This window comes from Pezoporus flaviventris, unplaced genomic scaffold (assembly GCF_033815535.1).
Source record: "Pezoporus flaviventris isolate CSIRO_AGI_PZ_B2104156 unplaced genomic scaffold, CSIRO_AGI_Pfla_v1 ptg000030l, whole genome shotgun sequence".
NCBI lineage: Eukaryota > Metazoa > Chordata > Aves > Psittaciformes > Psittacidae > Pezoporus > Pezoporus flaviventris.
In genome coordinates this window covers 9109259-9130305 of record NW_026892578.1, presented here as the reverse complement: position 1 = coordinate 9130305, position 21047 = coordinate 9109259, and the positions used below count along the sequence as shown (strand labels likewise).

Sequence of the window (21047 nt, the reverse complement as noted above, 5' to 3'; positions counted from 1 at the left end):
AGGCATTGATGTGGATGCAGAAGATTTCTGTATCAGTTTTAAGTGAATCTGTTATTGGTCAGGTATTGGGAGTATAGGTGCTCTAGCTTTTGGACAATCGTAGCTAAAGGAATTTTTCTCAGATGCTATCCTGTCAACTTTCAGAAATTGCCTTGCTGTAACATTCCAAACGAGCAAAACAATTTGAAGTTCTGAGTCATATTTAGTTCTCCAGACTCCTGGGGTTCATACAGTGAAGAAACATTAAAAGTACTGTAGAGTACTAACTGTACCTCTTACTGGGCAAGTAATTATAAGGGATCCATAACTCTTGGACCTATGTTTATCAAGATTGAGACACTAGAGGTATAAACCTACTCCTTCCTGTTATTAAATTTATCTGTTATAAAGTACAGCTCCAGAGAAATACTTTGTCACTTTCTGTATTCAAAATAAAATAGCAGATATAAATTTAGCCATGTTGTGTGCCTATATATAAAATATACTTACGTTAAGTGTTTATGCACCCTAGTATAATTTATTTTTCTCCCTATGTATGAGACAAGGCCTCATTTGCCTGATAAGTATTTGTTGTGTTGTCTTATGCTACAGTGTGGTTTTGATTTCTTTTATTTTAAAAAGTTGCATAGAAAGAGTACGCTGTCTTTCAGTAACCTTTCAGCTGTGATGAAGGCTATACTTATGTATAAAATTAATCTGAAAATAGTCTTAAGTGTGTTACAGTACAGAGGCATAAAGGGGACACCACCTTGATGATTTCTGTAACATACACTTCCTTTCAGTGGACTTACAGTATGTTTCAGCCTCTAAATACTTTGAGTTTTTTCACAACTTTAACAATTTTTTTATAAACCTGTTTGTTTCATGACAAATTGTGGCCCTTAGGAGGCAGAAAAGCAGTTGGGAGACTGGTTGGACTTCCGCAGGATTCATAGATGTTTGAAGAAATTTGGAAGAATTCTGGGGAAGGACTGAAATAAGGCACACACAGACACTTTCTGCCCAGCCTGTTTGTTACAAATCTTCTCAATGAGACAAATGGTTATATTGATGTAAAGCTATGCGAGACATAATATCCTATTAATTTTTGCACTGAAATTCTTCATGTGTCAAATGGTGTTAATCGAAGATGGTAAAATGAGTTTTTTTTTATTTTGAGAAATACTGTTTCTCAAAGCTATAGAAATCTGCTTAAATAACTTGTTTTGAAAGAGCACAAACAAAGTTGTTGGTATTGGGTATCTAAAACTACACTTTTTTTAAAGTACCTCCATAGCTGGTTGCATTTTTCAGAATCTGAACCTTTAGGTTTTGCAGTAATTTTCAGAGCAAAATAGTGTGTGAAAAAGAATGTGACTGTTTTTGGAAATAGTCAACTAAGTCTCGCCGATTTTGTAGAATGAATATGAATTGATCTATAAGCAATGAAAAATCAAGCATTAAATTGATCTAGTGTAATGTGCCATGAGCTTGCTTCCTATAGCTGACATACTTGCTTCTGATTAAGAAAAGTATGATATCTTCTGATAGGAAGATTTCCAAAATACTCATGAATAATTCATAACTGTGAGTGTAAAATCCTTAAATGAGGTCTGAGGTGCTTACAAGGTTTTTGACCTTGGAAACAATCCAAGTGTTACCCTATAGAATCTGCCTCTATATACTTAAGTGGCTAACGCTGGGCTATGTGAAAGTGTTGCTGAGTCTGATCTTCTGTGACTTCATCTCCCCCATCTCTTTAACATAATTGAGACTGATTAAGTTGTCCTTGAGTCCCACCTTGATACATCAGCTTATCTTCAATAGGAAAGTTCTTGCCAGTGGAAGTACTTCATCCCTTTTATTCAGAGTCCTTCTGTATCCTTATTTGAAGTGTTATCTAACACCATTTTTTCAGCATTTATAATCAATGCAGTTCACCCTTCTGGGTTTTTTACCCTTCTGGATTACCTTCTCTTTCCCTCTGAGATGTTGGATGGAATCTTACTTATTTTGTCTGTTGTTCTAATTGCAAGGAAATTAGCACACTAGAGAGTAATGCTGTCATTTAGTAAGTGAAATTTGTGAACAGCACCTCTAGACAGCTTGTTATTTAATACGTAAAATTAATCGAAGGACTTGTTTTTGTGGTAAAATCCATCTGTAATAGAAAAAACAGCCTTTGTGATAGTGTACTGCAGTTACAGTTTTCATTATACATGTGTAGCACGATTTAGTTGGTAGAGTTTGTAAGTGGTGCTTAGTTTACTGTGTAGTATAAACCAGAGGAAAAGATATCACTAAATTTTAATTTTTGGTGTACTGCGGTACTTTTTTTTTTCCTTAACACTTTTGTAGTGTTAAATTTTTCCTTTTCTACAGCAAATTCTAACAATAAATGCTCAGAACTTGTACAGTAAATTGCTTTTTCTTTAAATGCTTTAGTCTGTTCCAACAGAAGACTACTCTTCAATGTAGTATAATTTAAACTATTAAACCTGCTTATGTGTGCACTTATTCAAGCACATACAATACAGGATTAGCTGGCTAAAATAAAAAGTCAGAAGCTAGAGACCTTTGATACCTGAATACTTTTGTTATAGTTTAACTGTTTAATATCTGATTCTGGCATTTTAGCGTATTTTAAAAACATACAAAACCAACACTGAAGACAGAGAAGAAAAAAATCTATACTAAATTTACATTACACAAAATACACAACTGGAGTAATGCCCCCAAGGATCTATCCTCTCAACTACTCCATAGGTTGTATTTTTAGCTATGACAAGTGTTAGGTTTGTTATGTCATTGTAGCCAATAGCTACCCCACCACCAGAACACAGATAGGATTGAATATTGCCTTTTTTTGTCTATGACTTTTATATATAAACTTATAACTATTACTTATACTATTTTATATATAAACTTATAAACTATATAAGTTTATAGCCCCCCCCTATAAACTTATAGGGGGCTGAAAATGTCCTATATTAGAAATTATATTCTCTACAAGCTGCATGCATAGTATTAATCTTTCCTAACTGACAAATGAATTTGTGAAAACTGCAGCAACAATACAGTATTTCTTAGCATTGTACTTAAGGCTGAACTAAAGCTAAATTAACATGCAGAGAACATCACACTTCAGTGTAGAAAGTTTAGTCATGTACTTTATTAGGAGTAGTGACCATTTTATGTAAATTATCCTTGCCAGCCGCTTAGTGTTGTAAAACAGCATCTTTATGTAAGGTAAGTCAACGCATTCAAGCAGATATAAAAGATGGTTTCTAAAGTAGCTTAGTTTTGCAAGATACCTTTTCCATAACTCAGTCATGTTGGCCTGTACAGGCACAGGTATACCAGCTTGTTCTGACCATTCACGAGGGGTGGGGCAAGAAGTAGTTCAGGCAACTGGGATCAGAAGTTGCTGCGTTTGCAGCTGCTGTTTCCTTTGCCTGGACGAGACTGTTGAATTCTTGTGTGCCACTTCTAAGCAACTCCTGCATGGCTAGTCATACAGGTAATCTCTGGTCTATAATATAGAAGAAATTAACTTGCAGTTAAATTCATTCCAGTGTTGAGATTCACACAAGTTTTGGCATATTTTTTTTTCTCCCCAGTGTTACCTACCAATTGTCACAGAGGTCAGAACTCAAAAATGTACTCCTACTTTCATTTCATTGCACAAGTTGCCTAGGAGATTGCTGGTACAAGAAAACTGGTAAGAGTTCCATGGTAAAGTTTGCTGATGTGCATGCTGTCTTTTATTTTTTAGTGTGAAAGGGAGGTTAAAACAGTTTCTTGTTTCTTCTGCATCTGAGCATATAGCACCAGGTCAACTAAACATCAGTCCTCTCTAGATTGTCCTCCATTATAGTTTAAGTGCAGGAATATTTAGGCTATAAACTGGCAATCTTAAGCCTATTTTCTGCCTCTAGGTAGTGGAGACTTACTTGCCATTCTCCATTTCCATCTGATTTTGGGGAACAAAGGATGAAACAAAAATAATGTCTTGTCTGTGTTCTATACTTGTATTTTGTTGCAAAAACAAAGAGATTAAGGATATTATTAGATTAAAATACTGCATAGATGCTTCATGAGCAAATTTTGGACATAAGTAAACCACCTCCTCATTGAGAATTAATTAACCATAAGTAGAGTAGATAAGATTTGTCATATACTTGAAAATTAGCATTTTAATTTAACAGCAAGGAAAAATTTGGCAAGGACATAACAAACATTCTAACCTAGAGTCTAACTTCTATTATTCCCATGATTGATTTGCAGATTGTCCATCCACATGGTTGCCTGTTGTTTGTGGTTAGAATAATCCAGAATTGGATCTTAGTTCATCCTCTGTAGAACAGTTATTTTTTTTTCATTTCTGTAACGTTTACCACATTTCAAAATGCCATGGGCAGCATTAGCAGTGATTAGCAGTGATCCCTTTTTCTCCCGGGGGGGGGGTGGGGGGGGTGGGTAACAGAGGAATGTTCTCAAGCTGAAGGATCCCTGATTTGATTTTAATATTGTACATAATTTACGCTCAAATGCAGTGTGGGTTTTATGCTTTTTATTAGTTGAACGACACCCAAAGCATTTGGTTTTAAAAGAAATAAAGCTGCTAAATAAATTAGTCCCACTGTTAATAATGTGGCTTTTATTTTCTGACTGTTAGACACATTGAATTGTATAGAGGGCCTTTAGCAAGTGGAAAGGTTTGTTTTGAAGGTGCTAGGAGTCTAAAGGTTCCCTTCAGTGATTTTAAAGATACACAAAGCAGTGTGACCATTTGTAAAAATTAGTCTCTTTCTGTGCCTAAATGCAGAACCTGTTTGTAGATGATAAGGTTTTATATTTGTTGGCTGTGTACACTGTTTTTTGTATAAAGTTCCAATTATTTTGCTTTGAATGTAAATAATAAGGTGCCATAAATGGAACAGATTTTCATATAAAGAAAAGGTGCATGGAATTTTACCTTATAATAACACTATTTCCAGCTGTTGCATTATAGTTTTCTTTTTTCTTAAGAAGAAAAACAACATTAACAACCTTGCATTTTTTATGCTGCATACCAATAGTAGTTACGCTGTATGCCACCTTGGGCCCAGCTCTGCAGCTCTTGTTCTTAGTAGTTGTTATTCATTCATGTAGCCTTTCTGTGAGTTGGCTAATTGAACTCTTTGAGACTGGAATTTTTAAGGACACCTTAATTTGTCTGGATAGTACAGTTTACTATCAAAATTCTGCTCTATGAATTCTGTTGTATTTTCTCCAAGAGACAATCTTAATCTTGATAGTGCCATTTATACTTCTAATTTTGAGGAGGAGGCATGTTGGGCTTTTTAATTGTTTTTAACAATTTTGTTTTATTTTTAACTATTTCTTCATTTATGTAAAATTAATTGGCAGCAGACCTTCATGGTGATGATAACTTTCCCAATATGATCATTGCGGTTTTAAAGACCAGGAACTGCATTAAGTAACACAAAAGACATTAAGCTAAATATCTTCTCCCTTCCAATATGGTATCTACTGCTTTCATTATGGGCAAATGATTTTCTTTTGCATGATGTAGAGGCTGCTAGTGATGGTTGCTGCTTCTGTTATATGTTTCTGTAACTCTCTCTATTGATTCTCGTAGTCACAAGACTACTGAGAAGTATTTAACCAGGATAATTTTTGTATCTTTCAATGGTTCTGACAGAGACTCCTTGATTTGTACTTTTCCTCCCCCTTAATAATAATAATAATGTTAAAATAATAATAAATAATGTCAGTGTTCTGACCCAAAGTTCATTGAGGTGCTGCCAACCTGTATCAGTTTTTTTCTTGGTACTTAGGAGAAAACCATCCTGTTTTATTTATCTCACTTTCTGCTTCCTGTCCTTCAATAACTAGTGAGGAGTGCTTGTCTCTGTTTATTGTGGCTCTTTTTTTGGTATCTGACAATTTTTTTTTTTTTATATTTTGCTTCTTGAAGGGTTGTACACCTGTTGACTTGCTGCCTCTATGCTTTCTGTTCTTGTGCAGTTTTTACTAATTTTTAATTCCTATTATAATAAATACCATTTTCCATATTAGTTTGGCAATAAATCTTAATGCTGTAATTTGAAAGAACTTGTATATGTGTGGATACTGCTTCTTGCCAAGTATGGTTTTGCTAGTGTTCTCTGTACTAGTTGTTTGGGGTTTTTAAAATGTATTCTTTTCTTCCTCCTTTCCCTTTTGGGGTATATGAAGTATTTTTTTTAACAGTCCTCAAATAAGTCTTATTTCTAGTAAACTGCATGTCTCTCGTATAACAGGTTTATTCCTAATTCTTGAAAGCTTTTCTTGGAACACCAGTTATGTATCCGCACTCCATACATTATTTTTTTCCCCCTGAGCTTTTGCCTCTGCTGTGCCTGTGTCTGGTTATTTTGGGCAAGTTTTGGGCACGTGCAGTTTGTAAGGATAACACAAGACAACTGCAAGGAAAGCCCAGTTTATTATTTGTCAGCCCAGTCATTCTACCTAACATACGTAGGAATTTACTTATGATCTTTGTCATTATATAGTATGTAAGACATTATACAGTGTCTCGTTCTCCCAGCTCATTAATACACGTGCTCTGAGCTGGTGTAATAGGTCCAGCAGCCCTTTCCTCTCCAAAGGATAGGTGAATACATGTCAGTCCTTTGCAGCATCTCAGTGCTTGTGGGTGCTGAACTGAATGCGTTTGCTTTCAAGCAGCTCAGCCCTCTTGTTCACTCCTGGGCATTGTCTGTTGTGTGTAAGTATTAGTTCACTCAGGTTCTCTTCCACAATGTCACTATATGCGTACTGCAATTGCCCACTCATGTTAGGAAATATTTTTGAACATGATATCTTTAAAATTATGTTCTGCTTCAATCAGTACATTTGGGTGTAATGTAAACTGCCACAAAGTGCATATTCAAACTAATAGACCCTTATTTGATTACTTATTTGACCAGTCATGAGAGGGAGTGTCTTTGTTGGATTGGGAAGTTTTGTGAGTTGACACTGGTACTGTTAAGAACATCTCTGTAAGAAAGTAAGTTACGCTAATACTTGAATAAGAATGGAATGAAAGATAATGTGTGTTTAATGAAATAAATGGGATTATAGAGTATCAGAATATCTAAAGTGGGTTTTAAGGTGGAGCGTGAGTACATGGAGAGATAATTTCATCTGAATAAAATGTTTTATGTTAAGGAATTTTTGGTTTGTTTTGTAATATATGTACAGAAAGCTACTTTGAGCTGTCTCTTAAGGGCAAAAGAGTAGAATAAGGCATGCCCATAAAGTGACATGACTTTGGATAATGTCATCATTATGCTACAAGACCATTACTGCAAAAAATTACACCATGTGAAATAGCTGATCTTTTTATGCTGGGACTCAGTCCTCTCTACAGCATTATAATATTGGACTAGCAAAGTGTTCTTTGCTTTGTGGCTCAGGGGACATGGCGCCACGAAGAGCATACCACAATGCAATAAATTTCTAGTCTTTAAAAATTAAAACCAGTGTTTCATGGGGAACGTATCTCAGGAAAATGAATATATTTTGGCCACTAAGGTATTGTAGTGTATCTAATTGCTACTCCACTGCCTAATAACTTGCATTGTTATTATTGGTTTAGATCATATTTTTATGGTATTTTATCCTTCTCCCATTTTTAGTTACAATGTCTTAATTTTCCATGAATGAGGACATCTAAGAACAAAGAGCAAGAAGTAGTGTTCCTAATCTGGTTTTCTGTCTTCCAGAACTTTAAACTTCTTATTTGACACTTGTTTGCAAATTGTACAGTATTGTAAAATGTAGGTTCTTAAAATGCTTGACTCACCACTGACTTTGCATAGTTTACAGTTTATCATGGTTTTGCCTTTTTCAAAAAGGAAGTGAACTATTCCTCTTCCCTCTTCTGGAAATTGCCACAGAGAGCAGGTAATTAGCATGTGTAGTTGGAAACACTGTAGAATAACAAGATAAAATTGAAGCTCTGGGCTCTAAGGGTTAGATTTAAAAAAAAAACAAAAAAAAAAACCAAAAAAAAACAACCCACCCCAGATTTGCTTCTTCCCCAGGCAATAATACAAGATGATTGGATAGTTTGCTAGCATGTTTTTTCTTTCTTCATTACCCTGGTTAATTGAGAAATGACTGTATGTTCTTAGAAATTCCTACTGAGGGGAAAAAGAAAAGCTATATTCTAAAATTTATAGTGAAAGCATGGAAGTTATCCCCCTCTTCACCTCTTCCTTTTTCTAATACTGTAGTTCAACATAGAATAGATTCATGTTTTCATTTTCTTCCTTTTACAATTGCAGCTTTCAAGGGAACTAAAGCAAGTATTCTTGTTTGACCTAAAAGTTTCTGTATTTATATATAAAGAAAAAGAAGGTGGAATACTACATTTCCTCTGTGTGCTCTTCAGTAGATATTTAGTTTACATTTCTCTTCATAGTATCTTGCATATTGAAATCGTGAGCTTCTGTTCTCTGCTTTATATTCTAATTGTATGTACTAGAAATTACATTAAATTGATGTTCTAACATTATTGCTAAGTAGATTTCAAACGAGCTACAATAAGAAAAATTTTGTTTGTACCCATTCATTCTTTCTAGGTTACATCCTACCTACATAATTACATTTACCTTTCTTCTCCCTTGCTATTTCTTAAAAGTAGTCTTCTTTTTAAAATTAAAAATAGGCTTGCTTTTGAAAACAAACAAACAACTCTCTAAGTTTAGGCCCAGCTGAGATTTGGTCCTATTGTAGAAATTGTTCTCACGGAAGTCCTGAAATCCTCATCTTACCTGAGTCTTCTAGACTTGAAAACAGATTTGATAGTGCTTATCACTACATCTTCTCCAAAACTTTGTTCTGTCATGCCATTATTTCTTTAAAGGTGAGCACAGCATGGAAATACATCTTTCAGAAAGATTATATTTGTATTCATGAGTGTTTACAAGGTGCCCAGTACATAAGTGTTGTACAATATCAGAAGTATAATAAGGTGTACCTTACAGATATCACTCTTTCCTTTGGTAGGAGTTGACAGAGGTGTTCTACTGTGACTACAGTTCTGTTTAAATAACATTACCTACTCCTTTCCTCCAAGCTCTGAATTGTTTTATTGATAATAGAGGCCCAGAAGAATAAATTAAATATTCAGTGAAACAGTTTACGAAGACCAGTGATTACAGGTATAGTATAACTAATCAGTGGTAGTCTTAAGTTTGAAAAATGTGTATTGCCCACTTGAATTGTTTATAATGGAGCCTTTGAGACAATTAATGGCTTCAGTACTAATATTGTAGATACTTCCCATTTCCAGTTCAACACCTACTTGAGCTCCTCTAACATTACATGGGAGGGAGTTAAAATTCTGAAGCCTATAATTAGGGCAGTGGGTACTGTCAGAAGAAATCCCTTTCTTGAAGAAAATAGCTCTAATTCTTGTATAATTTCATTTTGTTCATTTGATTACCAGTAAAGTATTAAAGCTGTAGAAAATACAAGTTCATAACAGAAATGATGACAGCAAACGGCCTTTTAGCAGTACCACCATGAACTGTGTCAATCCAACACAAGGAAAAAGCCTCCATCCTTTTTGCTTGTGACAAGCTCAGTGGCTAAAGCTGCCCTTTACATTTTAGAGCGTAGGCTGTAACCATGTTCAACAGTGTTCAGCTCTGTTTTCTTTGATTGCAGTGTTTCATGCAATTGGATTCTTACATTAATAGTTAGATTTGCTCTTCAGACAACAGAAAAAAGAAAGGTATTTCAGCTTGTTGATGGAATACCATATTTGCATTTTTAGTTTTCAGTGTCTTTGAAAACTACTCTCCAGAGGCTATTAGGAAGATGTAGCCTGTGGTGCGTTTGCTTCTTTTTAGAAGAGAAAGGCCTTTGGTGACCAGCTGTTTTATTATTATTGCAACTTGTAACCTTTTAATTATTTTTTCCTTACATTTAGGAAACACTTAAGTTACCCTGTTTAACTGGATATGCAGCTTTAACTATACACCTAGGATATGCTAGTTCTAACAATTTCAAAACATAATAGGCCAAAAGTTATAGCTGTAGGACTTCATCTGTTTGTCTAAACGTCATTCAAGTTCCAGTGGCGCAGTTTAGTATATTTAGCAAACGAAGCAGATGCTTTTTATTTTGCTGATTGTAAGCTTGAGTTCAGATCAAGCAAAAGGAAATTACCAGAATGGGGTCAGGGATGATAGTTGAAGATAGTATTGAACAGTCTCTCTTACAAATGCAATTTTTTCAGTAATTTCATATTCAGGTGTAACTTCTGCTTTATTCTGCTTCATTCTACATTTTATGCATCAGATCTGTTTGAATAATGCTAAATACAGCTGTTCATAATTGTTTTCAGAGTTACCATATATAGTTGCATAAGTGATGCTTACATTGTTTCTAGCTGTTATTTTTTGCCACACCTTGTTACGTGTTAATCAGACTGATTTTTTCCTAATTTCCTTAAACTTCTCACCCCTTTCTAATTGTGAAGCCACCTGTAATGCACTTACAAAAACAATTTTCACATTTACAAGCAGAGCGTTAGCAAGTTGCTGCTATGAAGCAAATAAATTACTTTTTTTAATCTGATTTCGGGTTAGTAACTGTGGAATTGGAAATGTGTACCTTATCTAATGCATGTATTCAGAAACTGTGAGCTTCATTGTTTCTTGCTTGTACCGTTATGACTTAATTGATTTCAGTAGATTTGTACCTAATTCTGAGTAGAGACAGAAAGGCTACTAGATTTTTATTGTTTTCTTTTCTTTAGTTTTTGGATGGAGGGAAGGAATTATAGAATCAACAAGGTTGGAAAGGATCTTTAAATTCATTAATTCCAACTTTTATCCCAGGACTGGCAAGTCTACCACTAAACCGTGTCACTAAGGGCCTCATCGATATGTTTCCTGAGCGCTTCCAGGGGTGGTGATTGCACCACTTCCCTGGGCAGACTGTTCCAATGTCTGCCCACCCTTTCAGTGAAGAAATTTTTCCTAATATCCAGTCTAAACCTTGCCTGGCACAGCTTGAGGCTGTTACCTCTTGTCCTATCACTGCCTACTAGGGAAAAGAGACCTGCCACCTCTTCTCTCCATCCTCCTTTCAGGTAGAGAGGGATAAGGTTCCCACAGCACCTTCTCTTCTTCAGACTAAACAACCCCAGTTCCCTCAATCCTTCCTCTTAAGATGTGCTCCAGGCCCTTCACCAGCTTCACTGCCCTTCTCTGAATCTGCTCCAGCAACTCAGTATCTCTCTTGTAGTGAAGGCCCAGACAGTATTTGAGGTGTGGCCTCACCAGTGCCAAATACAGCAGGATTATTACTTCCCTAGTCTTGTTGGCCACACTATTTTTAATACAGAAATAAAGCAAAAAGTCTCCTTATATGATTATTGAGCATATGTTTTACCAGCCTGTCTTTTGCAAACACTGTTGCAGTAGGACTAGGGACACTCCAGCGGGAGAGTGAAGCTGCTTGTGTCTCAAGACGTAAACTTTGACCTTGGCTTGCAGAACTGAGGTAGAAGGAAGAAAGATTGAGTGAAACTGGAATGACTCCTAGTTTGGTTCCCAATATGTGTTTTTAGCACATTAATCATATGGAAGAATGAAATGATGGTCTAAATTTTCTTGCAGTCCTTGAGTCTCTGAGCACATATTTTTTTTTTTTTTATTTCATTTAGTAGGGTACACAGTGGTATTTCATGTAACTCTTAAGCTGTCACACTCAAAACAGAGTCACAACGTAACATTTCCATTATGCCCAGAAGCACTCTCTAGAAAAATAAGATTCAGCCTCTCTCCTTTGAGATAGTTCAAAGTATGACGTTACTAGATGCTGTTGGAGAGTCTTCTTCTAGCGTTCTATTTCTCTTCATGTGAATTGGGTTCACTGACATGTTAGTGAGATTCTCTGTCTGAATCTGTTTGTAATCACTGTATTCTTCCAGAATTGTAGTGTGGGTAAGTTTCATATGTTTTTATAAAACATTCTTGATACTGTTTTGTGATTTTTTTTTTTTTTTTATTCCATTTTAAACAAGAGCTAGTTATAGTTTAGATTAAGTGGATTTTGATGTTTGAAGACCTTATGCTAGTTTAGAATTGTTATAATGTGCTAAAGTACTACTAGGTGAGTTTGATCCAAGCACATGACATGAGGTGAATCAGTGCTCAGTCACCTGCTCCCTGCCAGAAAATGCCACTCTAAGAAAAGCTTTCAAAGCTAAAATATTTTACTTGAAAGTTGGGACTGGGTCCAGTACATCGACGTCTAGGTACCTGATGTGTGCCAAATTTTCAAGTGTACTCTGTAGCACTTACAATTTTTGTGTGCAGCAGAGAGATTGATGTGGGGTTTTTTTCTACATGGAGGTCCCTAGGGTGGTTTCAAACCACGTGATTTGAAACCACGTATTTTACGTCAAATGTTTAATTTTGAAGTGTCTCCTCTCCACATCTTACAGGAACTGTAGTTGATGTTTCATGTTTGCATTTGGTTTTCCGGCTTCCTAATCAGTCTGCATCTTCTGCATTAAGTAGAGACTTTGTATGATGGGAGTTAGAGATCTTGAGATCACACAGGTCACACAACTTTATACAACAATTTTTACAACAGAAACCTAACTCAAAATATGCTGTGATAAGATTTACCAGTTAATAAAAGCTACCATAATCTATTTGTAGTGTGATTGTATATACTGTTAATACTACGTAGATCACATATGCTGAGAGGCTAAAAATTTTCAGCAAAAATTCACATATGTACTTGGAGGAAAAGTGTTCAGCAGCAGGACAGAAAATTACTGTGTAAATACTTGCTAATTAAATAAAAGGAATTATGTTAAGCAACTATTATAGCATACTGAACTCTCTAAGTCACAGTTTATTAGAGAACCTTAATAAAAAGGTCTCATACTGATACAGTCTGACCGTAGCCGAGTAGCAGACTGGCTTAATTTCCTGGGAATAGGAAAAGTTTCTTTTCCCATATGAGGTGTCTTCAGTGCAAAGCATCTGCTGTTGAGGTGCTGGCATGCAATTGGTGTTTTAGCTCAGAACCAGAAAAGTATTGTACATTGGTGGTGCTCTAAGCAACCTGGTCTAGTGATAGATTTCCCTGCTTCTGGCAGTGGGGTTGGACTAGGTGATGGTCCTTTCCAACCTAAACCATTCTGTTATTTAGGTAACTATCCCTCAGTGGATTCAGTGGTGCTAAGTTAAAAGCTTCTGTAGCCAAGTATAAGGTTTTATTTCATTGTGCCAATTACAGGCAAGGTGATTACAGTCTAAACTACAGTCTTCCAGTAGTTCTGTGCTTCGCCCATGGTGTTAGGAAACAAAAGGAGCTCATGTACACTCAGTTGTGACTGTCCACTAACTTCGAGTAGTCTTGCTCCTCTGAGCTGTGAGCTGTTTGACCTATGAATTCGTTAGGACCTGCTTCCAGCCTAAGTCTGGAGGAAGGACAGCTCTCACTGTCACCGTGTGAGCTTTTTCAGTGCTCTGTGTGAGCAGCCCTGACTGTACTCTGATCCTCAGCCCGATGTGGGAGGTGAGGGCTGAGGTCATGTAACTTCAGAGAAGCCTGTGGCTTGCCTGCATAGAAGTCCACACTTATGTGATGTTGGAAGTCCCTTAAATTGATATCTGTAGCATGGTTTTGGGGTTTCATCTACAGTTTTCAAACAGTGATTGCAGCTCATAAACCATGATTTTTTGCTCTATCACACTTGCCTCATGAATCTCAAAAGTCTGATTCTTTTTTTGTATTTTAGGTTCTACTTAGGATTAGGTGTTCTTGGCATAGAGCTGTTAAAGAGACACTGTGATTAAGTCTTGGAATATTTCTGACATTTTCATCTCGATGTAGATGGCCAACCATGATGAAATGTCCTCTTGGAAAATCAAGTGCATCAACGATGTTAGGTTTTCTCCTCTTAGTGTTAGCACCACAGAGAAATTACTCCATCAGCAGATTCATTTCAAAAATTTTAGGCACTCTTGAGTGGGAGGAAGAGGTTAGCTTTATTAATCTGTAGTTCTTTACTCTTCCTCTGTGGTAGCATGTTTGACTTATTGCTGCAATTAAGTTTAGAACATAGTCTAAGGCCACACTTGAAAAATAATGTTTTTCTTTTCTATTAAAGTCACTCTATCTTCTGTAATGTTTCCACTGTTGAGGAAGCTGACTTTTTGGGCAGTATTACAGAAAGTGATTTAGAAACATGTAACACTGAAAGTCAAACAACTTGAATTTGCCACTCACCTAAGTATTTGCATATATATATATATATATAGACAGACAGTCTCCTGGGCAAGCAAAAACTTTCTGAGAATAAGGAAATTGGTATTAGAAGAGAACTGTGGTGTATTGAAGAGTATTTTATCTTTGGTCTTACATTGTTGGAGGTTTTTTTGAGGGAGGAGTAAAGTTTCTGACTTTTTTTTTCCTCTCTCTTGACTGTTCTTTTTGCTACTGTTGCTGCTTTAGGTTGTGGGTTAAAAAGAGCAGCTCTGGCAAGTCTATTCAAGGAAGGTCATCTTAAGAGCTCTTCTTGGAGAAAGCCTATCTTTGTATTGGGTTCACATAGCTAGGTTTGGGGGGCGGGGGGGAGGGCACTGCAGATGTGGCTTCTGTGAGAAGCTACTGGGAGCTTCCACTGTGTCCAACAGAGCCAAGACCAGCCCCCTCAAAGACAGACCCATTGGCCAAGGCTGAGCCCATCAGGAATGGTGGTAATGCCTTGGTCATAAGATATTTAAGAAGGGCAGAAAAACCGTATGTGCAGTATCAACTACCAGACAGAGAGGGGAGTGAGAATATGTGAAAACAACAGCCCTGCAGACGCCCAAATCAGTGCAGAAGGAGGAGAGGTGCTCCAGTCTCCAGAAGAGATTACCCTACAGCCCGTGGTGCAGACCATGGTGAGGCAGGCTGTGCCCCTGGAGCCCACGGAGGTCCACAGTGGAGCAGATCTCCACCTGCAGCCCATGGAGGACCTCATGCCAGAGCAGGGGATGCCCGATGGAGGCTCTGACCCCATGGGAAACACATGCTGGAGCAGGCTCCTGGCAGGACATGTGGCCCCATGGAGAGAGGAGCCCTCGCTGGGGCAGGTTTGCTGCAGAACTTGTGAGCTGTGGGTGACCCACGCTGGAGCAATCTGTTCCTGAAAGGTTGCACCCATGAAAGGGACCCACGCTGGAGCAGTCTGTTCCTGAAGGACTGCACCCCATGGGAGGGACCCATGTTGCAGCAGTTCATGAAGCACTGTGTGAAGGACTCATGCTGGAGAAGTTCATGGAGGACTGTCTGCTATGGGAGGGACCCTACACTGGAGCAGGGAAAGAATATGAGGAGTCCTCCCTGTGAGGAGGAAAGGGTAGCAGAGACAATGTGGAATAAACTGACCAGAACCCCCATCACACTGTACTGTTGGTGGCGTGAAGTAGAGAATTTGGGAGTAGATTTAAGCCTGGGAAGAAGGGAGGGGTGGGAAGGAAGTGTTTTAAGATTTAGTATTTATTTCTCATTATGCTACGCTGATTTAATTGGTGATAAATGGATTTCCACAAGTTGAGTCTTTTTTGCCCATGACGGTAATTTGTGAGTGATCTTTCCCTGCTCTTATTTTGACCCAGGAGCTTTTAGTTACGTATTTTCTCCCCACCCAGCTGAAGAGGGGTGTGGTAGAGCAGCTTTAGTGGGCATCTGGTGTTCAGCTGGGGTCAACCTACCACAAACTTACTAAGAATATGTATTTGGTTATTCTTTAGCTGACTTGGATAACATAGTGACCCTTTTGGTTTCATCTGCCTTGTGTAGTTCTTTCCAAGTGCCTTGAAACATCTCATTTCAAAACAACATTTCAATCATTGTTTTGCATTCCTCAGGTCAGTGAACTGCTGGTAAGAGTTGTCAGCAATGTATCAAAAAAAAAGATATCCCCTTGGTGAAGGACTAACTTGTGAATGTGCTATTAATTGTTCCTCTGGATGAGAACATTCCTTGTATAATGCTGTTGCCTTTTTACAGTAGCTTGTATGCTAATGACAGTGTAACTGTTACCTGACTTGGGCCTTATGGTACACATACTAAGAAGCTGTGTCTGTTATCCTTATGTTTGTAATATAAGCCCAAAAAGCAGGATTGTGTAGGCACCATATTTGCATAGGTCTGTTTTTAATGGTTAAGGGCCTACATGAATGTCTAACAAAGTGTGTTGGGCAGTTTCTGTGAATAAACAGCTTTTCTATTTTTAAACTAGTGAGATGCTGTTGCAAAGTTGAGGTTTAATAAGTACAGTTTTAGAATATTTTAAATTAAGTCATATATAGTAGAAAGATGGATTCCCTCATGCTCTGAAATTGAAATATGAGTTTCTCTTTACTTTTTCATGTGCTATTTTGTATTGGTGGTGGAGTATTTGTTTACAGCTCCACATCAGAAAAGTGTTTGCATGGTTTATTTGTGAACTGTTTCTTCCCTGACACATTAAAAAGAAGGATAAGGTGCCTATGTGAATACAAGATAGCATTAAGATATGCCTGCTGTATTAACGTAAACTAAAATCCTTTTGAATTTGTTGAGAAGCTTCTTCCCTTCCCCATAGAAGTAAAATGTTTCTGTGCATATAAAATGAGAAATTGGCTTCCTCTAGCTGCCATTGAAGAATTCTCACAGTAATATAAGCCCAGAGGGGAAAATAGGTGATACTCATTTGGGAACAGTTCTATGCAGCTATTACTTTTGGAGCACCAAATTTACTTTCTTTTTAAGCCTGTTAGCAATAACTGGAATTCATGGCAGGAAGTCTCATATCAGAGAAGGGCAAACAGATTGACAGCACTTCGAACAAGTTAGCCAGTGGCAGTGTGCTTCTCTGGACTTAGTGAAGTAATCATCATGTAGCATACTCCTATATCTTGGGAATGTACTTACGTTAATATTCTAGTACAACAGAAAAAATGAAATAGATTAGCAAAAATTAAAGCTCCATAACAGATTTCTACCTGCTCCCTACTAAAATGAATAATGGATCATTTCAGTGAATTTTTCTGCTAATCAAAAATATAATGATTTGCAAATCATTACTCAAATTTGAAGCAGTAGTTGTAATTTTTAGCAATTATATAGTAGGTGGGTTTGTTTTTTTTTTTTTTTTCCTTTATCTTTGGAATTTGTGGTTTATCAATCACATAAAATGGTTTACTGAATAACCTGCTCTTTATAACTAGCTTATGATTTGGTGCTTGCTATGTATTTTAATAGAGGCTTTACCTTTATTTAACTTCTAGGTAACAACAGGGTGAGTTTAAGTGGTCCTGTTCATGAGAGTAGATCAGTTGAAAGGTACAAGACATGAATACTGATGCAGCATTTCTTTTGGTTTGCTGGGGCAGACTTCATTTAGGTTCAGTCTGCCTGGTTGGGTACATCGGCACTGCATGCCTTGAAATTTAGGCATCTCTCAAATATTTTGGTTGAGCATGCATAAAAGCAGTGCTTTTTTTTCCTTCTGTGGCAGTGACTGAAGTGGCTGTCTTTGTAGGGTGATAACTTTGTATTTAGTTTTCTGTTGTTTGTTTTTTTTTTTTTTATAAGCAAGTTCATTTGGAAGAAATGGGGTGAATACTACAGCAAAGAATAGGACATTCCTGTTCTTTATCTCCTCAGGGCGCCTTCTTTGATAAGGGGTTTGAGCCAACCTCCGTTTAATGAGCCTTTAGCTTAACAGGCTTCAGGTTAATTTGTATTCATGGGCTAGCATTCATCTGAGTTTTATTCTTTTTATTCTTTAAAGACATCCTTTTGCCTTTAAAACACAATACTATATACACAGTATATATATCTATATACATATAAATACATATTTATATGCTTTATATATGTATATACAAGCATATAAATTATATGTATGTGTGTGCATGTATATATTTATATAACTAGCATATTAAAAATTGCATGGAATGTTAGAGAAGTGGGCTCAGGCCTTTATAGTGTAGATTGAAAGGCTAAGTCTCATTTTCTGGACTAGTGCTGTAACACTTAGGCTGTTGTGCAGAAAGTGATTTTTGCTGCCTACCTTCCTCATCCCCACTCTTGCTAAGCTGCTGTGATTTTTGAGGTCAGCTGTTAAACTGATTTTTTTTTTTTTTTTTTTCCTCCTCCTAGCCATAATAGGTAACTGTACTCATGCATTTTTAAACTGGTTTTCACAGTGTGAAGGTGTGAATGGAAGGGTGTTGGAAGAGAACTAGAAGATTGACCTTTTGCCACAGATTCGTAGTTGTCTACTAAAGAATGTTTATTAAAAAAAAAATTTTCAAATTCTCCTTTCCTTTTTTCTGGTCGTTTTGTTAACTCAGGAGCCTTCAGCTGTAATTATTCAGTGCTTCTGGGTGATTTAAACTATTTTTTGCCATCTCAGACCTGTTCCAATGACAGTCATATAGTTGGTAGTCTTTTGCATTGCTTATACTGGTTTTGTCTGTCTTGCTTGGCTGCTGATATCACAAGGGGAAAGTCTCTGAAAGAAACGATAAGGATAGAAAAAGAACGCACCATGCTTTATTCAGTGGTATAGTCTATTGTTCCCTCAGTAACTGTTTTTTATAACACTGTTGTATTTTTATGTTTCAGTAGTTTGTCATAATGTATTTTCTTAATTTTTTTTTTTTTTTAGAGAGAGCTGTAATTGATAAACAGTGGATTGTAATGCCTTAATTTATTCTTCGGGTTGAGAGGATGTTCCATGTTCTATTCTAAGTTTGCTCTTTGGAAGCCATTGGTTTCCCACTCTTCTCAGCTTACCAAAATCACTAGCAGATCTTAAAAATTTCTGAATAGTTACGTAAGTTTTATTTTGGCAATGCTGTTTCCTAAACTTCGTGATAGTCCACATGTGGAAATGTGGTGAATGTGTCACTGTTTGATACTCATATCCTCAGTTGTATGGATATTTCAAGAATTGGTTCATTTGTGTAACTGAACAAGCAAAGAGCATGTACTGCCTGTGGGAACAGGGGTGGTAGAGTGGCAGGCTTGGTAACATCTCTAGAACAGAGAGACTTACTGTGACATCCATTCCCTGGCTTGCATGCAGTGCTTCAGCATTTGTTATACTCCTCAGTCTCACAGACGACACAAGTGGTCAGTGAGCTGATCAGCCATGGCTTTTGTACACTGGAGAGAGTGGGACGAGAACTGTGAGTTCATGATTTTGCCAATGCTGAAGTAGGTGGGCATGAGGACCACTGACGGAGTTCTATATGTGATACACAAGAGTTGACAAAGTTAGTCTTTCTGATGGGAAATCACTGTCACTGTGGTTTTTGTCATTACTGTGTTTAAATCCTTTGTTCTTTAACATTAGTTGATATAATGGACGAATAAACACACAAAGGCATGTATTACATTTAAATCCGGAAATGAGAAAAATTGAAAATGTGATTATGTTTACTATAATTCCATGAGTAGAGGAAGCGTCCAGTACTTTGCGGAATGATGATTGCCCTCACCTTTTCAACATTTGTGTAGATTTGTTTGCAAGTTAAAACGTTATACTGTGCTAAATGCCACTATTGAGTAGCAAAAACAAAAGCAAAATTTCCATTTCCAATTATAAACCAAATTCTGGTTTTATAATTATAAACCAAATTCTAGTTTATAATTATATTTATCTCCTGTACCCCAAATAAGCATTTCAGTAATTTGTATGGCATCTTACATTACTGCATATCCTAAAGAGATTAAGGAATGTTATGAAAGACTGATAGGAAAGCCAAATCATAGTCATCTGTGTGTTCAGTCAGTATTGATGGTGACAAACTCTATTAAGATTTTCTCAAATCTTGGGCTAAAATCTTGGTGAAAATGACTAATTGTGTCTGAATTTGGCTAAATTGATTACTGAAGATGGTTCTGTTTTATACATGGACAGAAATCTGCCTTACAGGTATGGACACAAGAAAGCTATTGCTTGAAGTAAAACTCTTCCCTTTAACCATTTCTGTCCTTATCAAAATAAAGATCTTAGGTGTCCAGGATCTGAGTTTGACTTACTGGATTATATTGAATGTACACAATTACAGTTCTGTTTAGATTCCTAGCATAAGGATAAATCAGAGGTATATTTCATCTGGCACGCTTGATGCAAAGATGAGATGGGTTATTCAAAGAAGAACTCAGAACTAATGATTCAGATGAGCTATAGCTAAAATGAGCTTTCATGCCTACTAATCCCATCTTCTTGTTTAACTATTTTAGAATTGCAATAACATAATTTTAATAAATTCAGGACTTTAATAAATTCATAATTTTAATAAATTTAGATCTCAAAAAATCAACTTCCATATTCATGAATCGTAATCTTCTGTTTTAAGATGTTTTCATATGTAAGTAAGTGATTGTTAAAGCTGAAGTTTAGATGCTACCTTGATGCTTGCTGTACCCCTAACCTAGGTAGATCTGCACATTAATTCTGACTTCGAAGTGACTTAAGCAGATCATACACTCCAGTTATGCATTGTGGTCTGATGCCAAGTGACCTGTAGGTTTTTCTGAATATACGTCAGCATATTTTTTTGCCAGATCACAAATTGAGTAATCCAGCGCCTCTGTCATTCTTGTCACTTTATTTGTATTTACTGTGTCTGGCTTTTGCGCACTGTAAACAGCACTAGTGGAGTTGACTGTGCTTTTTATATAGAAGAAGGGTTGCTATAAAAATGACTAGAAGATGATATGTGGCTAGGGAATAAATATTACTCATTCCCAGTGAAATGTAGTGAGTGGATGGACAGTATGTCGTGCTGATTATATCCATGTGAAAGATACATCAAGGGCCTGGAGCTAGAAAGATGAAGAATACTTTAAAAGGCAGAAGAGAATAAAGCTGAGGTTATACATTTACTGCAAATTTCGGGAGCTAAGAAGTCTTGCTCTTCCTTCCTTGTTAGAGCAGGCCACTGCCAGGTATGTGTCGTGTTGTGTTCTCAGCTTGTATTCCTGAT

General features: G+C 36.8%; 1 protein-coding gene across 2 annotated transcripts in view; it reads left to right on the top strand.

Annotated features, from left to right (window-relative positions):
• Positions 1–21047, top strand: part of PUDP (pseudouridine 5'-phosphatase) — a 79515-nt gene that overhangs the window by 1526 nt on the left and 56942 nt on the right. Inside the window, exon 2 of one of the 2 annotated variants that reach the window (XM_061459860.1) lies at positions 3600–3700. The exons of the other annotated variant lie outside the window; for it this stretch is intronic. Within the exon in view, the coding sequence (XP_061315844.1) occupies positions 3600–3700 (101 nt within the window). The remainder of the gene's footprint in view (positions 1–3599; positions 3701–21047) is intronic. 2 annotated transcript variants of the gene reach the window in all.